General features: G+C 32.6%; 1 protein-coding gene across 2 annotated transcripts in view; it reads right to left on the reverse strand.

Annotated features, from left to right (window-relative positions):
• The window catches only part of LOC139510318 (ceramide synthase 2-like), a 31782-nt gene extending 21605 nt beyond the window's left edge, over window positions 1-10177 (reverse strand). Inside the window, exons 1-2 of one of the 2 annotated variants that reach the window (XM_071296831.1) lie at window positions 9968-10177; window positions 35-161 (exon numbers count right to left, since the gene is read on the reverse strand). In XM_071296831.1, coding sequence (XP_071152932.1) covers window positions 35-161; window positions 9968-10158 — 318 coding nt within the window. In that variant the 5' untranslated portion in view covers window positions 10159-10177. The remainder of the gene's footprint in view (window positions 1-34; window positions 162-9967) is intronic. The other variant, XM_071296832.1, reaches the window with a different exon arrangement.
• Between the last annotated feature and the right edge of the window lie 247 nt (window positions 10178-10424).

Genomic DNA, 10424 nt, shown 5'->3' on the forward strand with positions numbered 1-10424 from the left:
ATCCATAGATATATTTCAGTGTGTAAAAATTTACCGTAAGATTATTTTCTACTTTAGATTTATATTTTTTGAAGGCTGTTTCAAGTACAGGATTTTCTTTGAGCTGGCATTTCTTTGGTTCTTTAATTCCCAAATATCTACCCATTGGTATAACAACCAATCTGCAAAAAGAAATGAAATTTTGTTTGACACAAATCTTACATGAAAATACATATACATAAGATTTTATTCTAATCTAAAGTTTTCCTACATGGCGTAAACTTTGCAATACATCTGACATTAGGAATTGAATTTCATTCAACACATGGTCTATTTTCATGCATTTTTTTAGATGATCATGCAGACTAATCAGACAGACAGTATAGCCATGTGGCATTCAACACACAATTACAGACAACACTAGATGTTGTGTAGGACAGCATTTATATATATATATAATCATGTACATTGTGTTGATAAAAAAATTATAAAAACCCCAAAAAATGTTTGTGGTCGTATAAAAATGTAATCTTTTAATTGGTTGACCATTTGACAGACCTAAGTACAATAGAATAAAAAGTTCATCAAAATAAAAACTGAATCTAAGTCAAAAGTTTTTTAATTTGACAGTTTAGGGATTTTTCACGTGAAAAAGTTGGGTCGATCATGATCAGTCGATAAAAAAAAGAAAACAAGAATGTGTCCATAGAAGATGAATGCCCCACTCGCACTATCATTTTCTACATTCATGATCAGTAGACAGTGAAATTGGGGTCAAACCTCTTAACTTGGCATTAAAATTAGAAAGATCATATCATGAGGATCATGTGTACTACCAGTAAGTTTCAAACTACTTGATCAAAAGCTTTGAACAAAAGCTTTAACCTGAAAACTTTTACCTAAAGTGGGACAGACAAATGAACAAACGTACGAATGAGTGAAAAAACAGATGCACAGACTGAAAAAAAATAATGCCCATAAATGGAGCATAAAAATATCTTACATGACATCAATGCGTAATAAATAAATAAATATTTCATGGTCTAGGACTTCCAAAAAATATTTGAGCCAGCCAGACATTTTATATCTTATCCAAATTTAAGTCCCTTAAGTCTAATTAACAAAAGGCAATTATTGTAATCCTTAATCAAATATTGACATTAAAACAATTTTTTACTTAAAAGTCACACTTTGATATAAATTCGATGTTCTGGGGTTACAGTAACTGTTCAAAAGTTGACAGTGCATTATTCTAAGTGTGCAACATCAACTTACTAATAGAATCATTTTCATAACAGTGTAGACAACCGCAATACTTATATATGTAATATGTTGGTAATAATACTGAATCATTTACCTTTAATTTGTTTGTCATTGGCTACCGATAACAATGATTTTACGCTCACTCAGTCTGTCAGAGGCATTAAAGTGGGGATTTAAATAGAATAAAAGAGTAAAATTCATGCAAGTACATGAAAAGAAGAAAAAAAGAAGGTCAAAGTATATGTATAATTCGGAGTTTAGTATGACGTCCATTATCACTGCACTAGTATATATTTGTTTAGAGGCCAGCTGAAGGACGCCTCAGGGTGCAGGAGTTTCTGGCTGCATTGAAGACCTATTGGTGGCCTTCTGCTGCTGTCTGTTATATGGTCAGATCGTTGTCTCTTTGACACATTCCTCATTTCCATTTTCAATTTTAACATTAAAATTAACATGCATGGTTTTTCATCTGCTAGTTATACTTATGACTTATTATTTGATTAATGCGTTTAGATCCTTTGGTGACCCCACAGTTTAAAGGTCTTTAACAAGTAAGATGTGATAATTCATTGTTACAGAGGAACGTTCACCTTATCTGATCCAATTTTTTAATAACCTGAGCACCAAGACATTGTCTTGCCTACACTGTTATGAAAATGATTCCATCTGCCTTAGACTCTTTATTTGTGCAAAATTGCATTGTCAAAACCTTTACCTTCATTTTCAAAATAGCACATTTTCCTAATACTGGGGTGGATGGTAAAGCATGGATCAGAGACCACAGGTATTTGGGACATGGACCCCCCCTTTTGGACCACGGGCCACTGTAAAAAAACTAGAGGCTCTAAAGAGCCTGTGTCGCTCACCTTCGTCTATGTGAAAATTAAACAAAGGAAGCAGATGGATTCATGACAAAATTGTGTTTTGGTGATGGTGATGTGTGTGTACATCTTACTTTACTGAACATTCTTGCTGCTTACAATTATCTCTATCTTTAATGAACTTGGCCCAGTAGTTTCAGTGGAAAATGTTAGTAAAAATTTACAAATTTTATGAAAATTGTTAAAAATTGACTATAAAGGACAATAACTCCTTAGGGGGTCAATTGACCATTTCAGTCAAGTTGACTTATTTGTAAATCTTACTTTGCTGTACATTATTGCTGTTTACAGTTTATCTCTATCTATAATAATATTCAAGATTATAACCCAAAACAGTAAAGTTTCCTTAAAATTACCAATTTAGGGGCAGCAACCCAACAACGGGTTGTCCGATTCATCTGAAAATTTCAGGGCAGATAGATCTTGACCTGATAAACAATATTACACTGTCAGATTTGCTCTTAATGCTTTGATTTTGAGTTATAAACCAAAAACTGCATTTTACCCCTATGTTCTATTTTTAGCCATGGCGGCCAACTTGGTTGGATGGCCGGGTCACCGGACACATTTTTTAAACTAGATACCGCAAAGATGATTGTGGCCAAGTTTTGATTAATTTGGCCAAGTAGTTTCAGAGGAAAGGATTTTTGTAAAAGATTACTAAGATTTACGAAAAATGGTTAAAAATTGACTATAAAGAGCAATAACTCCTAAAGGGGTCAACTGACCATTTCGGTCGGGCTGACTTATTTGTAAATCTTACTTTGCTGAACATTATTGCTGTTTACAGTATATCTCTATCTATAATAATATTCAAGATAATAACCAAAAACAGTAAAATTTCCTTTAAATTACCAATTTAGGGGCAGCAACCCAACAACGGGTTGTCCCATTCATCTGAAAATTTCAGGGCAGATAGAAATTGACCTGATAAACAATTTTAGATTTGCTCTAAATGCTTCAGTTTTTGAGTTATAAGCCAAAAACTGCATTTTACCCCTATGTTCTATTTTTAGCCATGGCGGCCATCTTGGTTGGATGGCCAGGTCACCGGACACATTTTTTAAACTAGATACCCCAATGATGATTGTGGCCAAGTTTGGATTAATTTGGCCCAGTAGTTTCAGAGAAGAAGATTTTTGTAAAAGTTAACGCCGGACGACGACGGACGCAAAGTGATGGGAAAAGCTCACTTGGCCCTTCGGGCCAGGTGAGCTAAAAAAAAAAGAGACATTTTTTTTCATATTTACAATTTTTTACAATTGTATAGACATATAAAAAGTATAAATAATCCATTACTAGTTGATTAAATTGCCTTTTTTTACTATCCACAGGAACCCCAATTCAAAATTTCACTAATAATTCAAATTATTATGACATCTTGAAAGGCTTTTTCCTTTTTTTGCTTTCACGCCTTACTATCGGAGTAAGGCGTCAAAGCTCAAAAAATAAAATAGCCTTTCAAGATGTTATAGTTATTTGGACTATATTTCTACCTGAATCAGAAAGCAAGAACAAAAATTTCTGAATATATATATAGCATGTATAGTGTACACAATAAATATGACATTTAAAATTTAGCATTAATTAAATAAAAAATCCTAACATCTACCAAAGATTTATATTTGTCGCCCCTATAAACTGTACTGTCAGAAACCCTGTGTAGTGTGATATGGAAACAAGACTTTTCAGCCACGAGGTAGGTTTGGCCTTGTTCATTTTAGTCCATTACTACTTCAGCCATGTAATAAAATCAAAGTGCTGGATAGCACCTCTGGAAAGTTTGCAACTGAAGCTGTGTATTATTCCAAAAAGGTTATAGACGTGTATTATTTCAAAAATGTATTTCATCACAGCTTGGATGTTTTAAACTAAACCATTGTCTTGTCAGTAATTATCAAAAATCACTTTTTTCATGTTTGTCATAAAAAGTTTTGATATTTTCTATTGCAACCTAAAACTGTCAGTGTTCTCCCCAGGCCGTTTTAGCGTCGCGGTACCGCGACGCTATATTTCTTCCCGTGACGCTATAATAATTACCGCGACGCTATAATTATTTTCAGGATGTTATTTTTCTCGTTCCTTAATTTTGAACTTTCATCTAATTACCACTTATGATCATAAAAAAATATATCACTTTTAATTGTAATCCCTTCAAGTCAGACAATAGAGGCAATTTAGAGTGGTTAAATAGGTGTTAATTGCCTTTTGGGTGATAAATGTTTGGATATGAATACCCCAAGCTGTCACTTTGACATGATTAATACCACATGGTTTGCAATCCGCAAATTTCTACAAGGAGAAAACGTAATCAGAAAATCAGTCTGTAGATCTAAAATATTGAAATATACAGAAAGCTCTGATAATTTCTTTTTAAGTACCCATGCCATGTCAACATCAAGGGCCTGTGAATTAGTATTTTTCTATTGGTTTAGATCCTTCATATTTGTTTTTAGTAAATTAACACGTAAGTTTTTTTGTTTGAATTGCTCCACATGTTTCCTATCGGGGCCTTTTATAGCTTTCTGCATGTATATGGTACAGATATTTCTCATTATTGACGAGCATATGGTGGCCTATAGTTATTAATACATTTTCCTCCTTTGAACTCTTTTGGATAGCATTGATTCTTTGCAAAAAATACCACATCAATTTTTATAAATAAGACAGTTACAGTAACTTAAATCAATACAAATGTAATGAAAGTGAATTTATATTAAAGGCTTTTATCTAAAATAGGGAACGTGTCCATGGGACACAAATGATGCCCCCGCTAGCATTAATGTTATAAAGGGTCACAACTCAAGAACTGTAAATGTGCATGACGCTACCAAAATGTGTACTTGATCTGAGTTATGGGGTAATAAGCATTGTGTATACATTCTAATTACACAGTATTGCGCAATAGATTTGTTAGATCTTGACATTTGTTTTGTGTCAGAAACCTATATATTATGTCAAAAATTTGATCGCAATCCAAATTCAGAGCTATATCAAGCTTGAATGTTGTGTCCATACTTGCCCCAACTGTTCAGGGTTTCGACCTCTGTGGTCGTATAAAGATGTGCCCAGCGGAGCATCTGGTTCCATTTGTAACGAGGCACAACCCTAGAGCAGTAAAAATTACTCCACCAAAATTCAAGATTGATCTTTGTTTTATTGTTAAAAGTATTAACACTGTATAAATTTCATAACATTTGGTTGAGTGAACTGAAGTTAGATAACTGAAACAAAAATAGTCAGCAATTTTTTACATATATAAAGGGGCATAACTCTAAAATGGTATAACTATCGCCACCAAAATTCAAACTTGATCAGTGTTTGTGGTAATGAGCATTGTGTATAAGATTCATAGCATTTGGTTAAGACAAACTAAAGTTAGAGAACAGAAACTAAAATTTCAAGCAACTTTCCTTTTTGTAAAGTAGCATAAAATGCGCCGTGCTAGAATGGTCAAAGTGACGCAACTAAAATTCAAACTTGACTTGTGAATTGTGGTTATAAGCATTGCGTATAAGTTTCATACAATTTGGTTCAGGCAAACTAAAGTAAGAGAACAGAAAGGAATTTTGGGATGTACGGAGGTACATGTACGTACAAGTAAGGGAAGGACATACATACTTACAGCAGAACAAGGATAAACTCAATACGGTGGGAGCATAACAACAGCAGTATGACCACAGGAATAAAAAGTTTATATACACTAGATTCATAGAGGTGCTTATAACCTGTAACACATTTAGTTGCTGTTGTGAAATTAAGCATTGTCTTATGAGTTAAGAACATTTGAGAATTTTTGTTTTAAGCCATTCATTTGATATATTACGGTAATCATTGCCTCTGTGTTTGGGTGACAAAGCAATTGAAATTTATTAATATAGGTCATGGTATGCCTTAAAACTTTTCCAGATGCACAGGCCGCTGTTTGTCTGTAATCTATCTAAATTTTGAGGTGAAAATGCAGCCATTTTAGCCAAAGGGTAAACATCATGAACCTTATAATCATTTCTATAGAACTTGTCTTGATACCCTGATCTATAATATTCGAAGAAGTGGATGCTGACTCGGTTGCTTTTAATACGGATGCTATATGATACAAATTTACAATAACACACCAGAAGTGGTATGATGTAAATTATTGGAAGAAGACTGAAGAAGAACTGACGTTGGGTCAATGTTTTTCTGCTGTCAGTTTGATCCACTTGAGCATGCTGTACGAGTAAAGTTCCTTATATCCACATATGAATGTGAAACAATTAGTATTTAAATAACGGAATTAAGTTTTCAAATGATTTTTGGCATCAAAATCTTCCGATCGATGTTTAGACAAAAACAATGCATTTTTTTAATTTATTTTTTTAAAGCCGGTAATTTTTACCTTTACTCGTCCTTGGCGTGAGACGTTAGACATATAATATAATTATCGAGTATTTTATATTCTTTCACCTGTGTTTTGTTTAAACAAACCATTATCACTTTTCAATTATCCGACGGCTTGGTCAAAATGTCAACTTGTTCTCGCATTTTAATCAGTCATTCCCGATTCTTTCGATACACTCGGGATTTTACCACGTTTACGTACGTACATATAGTAAACAGGAAAAAGTAGAGCGGGGAAATGTTCATTCATGAAATATTCATGAATGAATGAAAACGTAATCTCGCGTAGATTTCTTGTGATTTTCTCTACAGCGCATGGCAGATCCGCGAAGTAGTGTTTGTAATACTCATTTTTAAAATGAAGTTAAATTCATCTGAATCGTCGGTGAATATTCATTTCTTTTTATTCAAGCTGTAATCTTTTCAGTCAAAACAGTACTTACTCAAAATTTTAAAAGAATCTTCCAAGAATCAGAACTCAAACACTAGTACTACACTATCTCGGAGCAGAATATATTGCGATAATCTGTCAACCGGAAGTTTGAGGCCGACGCCTAAGGAAAGTAGCAATAGCAAGCTATAGCAAACTTTCCAAAAATATACTTTCACAAATCACTGATGTACCTTGTATACTGTGGATTCATTAAAATTGTTGGATACTAATTTTCGTGGAATTTGTTGGTACAGGGGAACCACGAAATTAAACCATGTAAATGTAAATGTTCAACGAATTTCAAATTATCTAAAAGAATGTATGCAGACTTTGAGAAAACCACAAAATTAAATATACATGAATTTGCAAGTTTTCCTCAATCCATGACCATGAAAATAAATTAATCCACATTAACATGATTAACCCATTTTCAATATTCAATTCAGATGAAGTTCATTGAGTTCGAATTTAAGTAAAAAGCCATAAAATAATCAGAAAAAAAATGAAAAGGTTAAGGCACTTGGACCTAATTTACCAAATAAAAGGAGTGATGTTTATGTTTGATGTGGGTCTCATTGGGGTCTAAGCGTGACGCGGGATTGATGATTTTTCGTAAACGTGACACGTGAAAGTCAAATTATTGTGCCGTGAAAATGGGAAATGAAGTCTAGCGGGACACAGGAAATTACAAAAAAATGATAATTGCTTACGTACATAGTGTTAGTGGGATACGGTAATCAGACAAAACAGTACGGGAGATCCGGGATCAGAACCCCCCAATGAGACCCCTTTGATGTCTCTCTTTGCCAATTTGGTTTTCCCCTTGGCACTTGCGTAATTGCAGTCACTAGATTTTTATGAGAAAGGTCAAGCCCAGGTAACTGCATAGGGAATCCATGTCAGCATATATTTTGCTGGAAGCCAACAATTCAGAAAATTGAAATTGAAATTTCTTTTTTTAAAGGAGTAGATATAAAAAAGAAGATGTGGTATGATTGCCAATGAGACAACTATCCCCTTTTTGGCCCCAAAATATAGCAGTTTTACAAAATTGTAAAAATGTAATCTTTAAGCTATTTATTGGAAATTAAAGAAGAATGCTTCTGCTACATAAATATGGGCTGTTTTTGACAATACAATGCACATAAATCGGGTACTACTATCATTAAGACATGCTAAATTACTGAAATCTTCACAATTTCAGCATTTTTGTTAAATTTTAGACAGTTTCCGTCAAAAAATGAAAGTGGCCGCATTTGTGTTCATTCATAATATTGAAATTTAAGTTGTATTTGATGATGATACATAATATATATAAACTAAAACTGTTGTTTCTTATTTGTGTTTGTAACTATGTATACTGTTTTGTTTATTCTATTTGTAAAATAATAATATTATAATGATATTATATTATGCTCCTTGTGAGCCCATTTTATGGAAATAAAGCATCTTCTTCTTCTTCTTCTTCTATAAAGGTTGAGGATGAACACGGATGCGGTCACTTTCATTTTTGATAAAAACCATCTGAAAAGTGACGTTTTTGACATATTTGATAGATTTTTCATATTCAAACTTGAATCGGAGCGTTTTTAATGACTTAATTAGTTAAAATCTTTCACATAGAATAATTGAATCAATTGAAATAGACACTTAAGTGATTAAAAAGTGTATAAAATCTTTTGTTATATTAACTTGAAATTTGAGGCCAAAATCAGCCCTTACTGGACCTACTCCTTTGGACAAATCTAGGATTTATATATTAAGACATCTCACTATACAAATACTTAGGATAATTAAAGGATTTTTTCACAAAAAAAGTATATGTTATAATGGGGTCTCACTAATTAGCGACAACAAGCGTCAAAAAGCGACAACAAGCGTCAACAAGCGACAACAAAAATTATTTTAGCGACAACAAGCTACAAGAAGACTATTTAGCGACAAGAAAACATTTTTTTTTTATTAGATATAAAGAAATTTGTATTTAATGTTTTTTTTTAAATATACGAGCAGATAAAATTATGTCTAATTAAAATGTTTTATTATATAGATAGACGAAGAAATGAAACATTTGTGAGAAAGAAAGAGATTGTGAAGTTTATATTAGTATATTGGTAGATGAAGAAATTTAACATTTGTGAAAAGAAAGAGATTGAGCTTCTTTTTTTTATTTTTAAATATGGAAAATATGTATAAGATAATGTTTGAATCTGTTTTCATCAAAGTCAAAGTATGAATAAACGAATGGAGATAGATATGGAGCGGGCATAATGGAATATAATATTTTCCTGTTTGGTTTCAGTTCTTTGTATTTCACAATTTGTGTCAATATTTTCAGGACAATGATGCGAGCTTAATACATCTTGCACGAAAAGAGTTTTAAAAAAAAAAACAAATTATAAGATAAATGATATGTTCTAAAACACAAGGAAAAGTAATCTCATAATACAATAATTAAACGTAATACTGGCTGTTATTCATAATAGATGATAAAATATTATGTAAATAATGTTTCATTTTTTTCTATCAATTTTAACTTTCTTGTCGCTAAAATTATTTTCTTTTGCATATTCTTTTAATATTTATTGCAATAATTAATTTTAATTAAAAAAAAATGTTTTCTTGTCGCTAAATAGTTTCTTGTCGCTTGTTGTCGCTAAAATAATTCTTGTTGTCGCTTCTTGTCGCTTGTTGACGCTTGTTGTCGCTAATTAGTGAGACCGGTTATAATGTACATAAGTTTTATGATAAAAACTAGCCATTTGTAGTCAGGGACTTTCCATACAAGTATAGAAAGTCCCTGCTGTAGTTTATAAATACATATGCATATTTTTTTTATTTTTTTTTTTCAATTTAAGTTTAAATGACTTCAAATAACTGATTTAGTTCAATTAATATCATTTATTCAAAATACTGATAGGCATGTACATGAAAAAAACGAATAATGTACCGAAACGACCAAGGTCGAAATGTTCAATGGCCGAAACGTCTCGAAAGCTGCAGTGCCGGTTTCAACAAACCAGGAACTAACCTAGCATAAACGTATCTAAACACTAATAAACAAACGCCGAGGAGAATGGATGGCAAAAATATATCTTCTACTCTTGGATAATATTCATCTTTGGAAGTTTGAGCTACCAAATCTTCCCATGTGTATCCAACAGGTAGCCAAAAATTTGGATTCCAAAACGATTTTGAAAATCTATCTAATAAGTCCTCCATCTTGTTTGTTGATGCTGCGACCGTGGGGAGATAACTCTTCTGAGTTACGGGAAATATATCATTGAGGGGCCTGATGGGTTATTTTTGTTTTCGTGATCGGCGCATTTTCGCTATCGTGATCCGTTTTTTCTAGAAAAAAAAATATATTTTCGTGATCCATGATCATGGAAATTTATTTTCTGTGAATCGTGATTGACCAACTCGTGAATCGTGATGAGACACTCCCCCATCAGGCCTCTCATCATTATACAATATTTTTATTTTCC

This window comes from Mytilus edulis, chromosome 2 (genome assembly GCF_963676685.1).
Source record: "Mytilus edulis chromosome 2, xbMytEdul2.2, whole genome shotgun sequence".
NCBI lineage: Eukaryota > Metazoa > Mollusca > Bivalvia > Mytilida > Mytilidae > Mytilus > Mytilus edulis.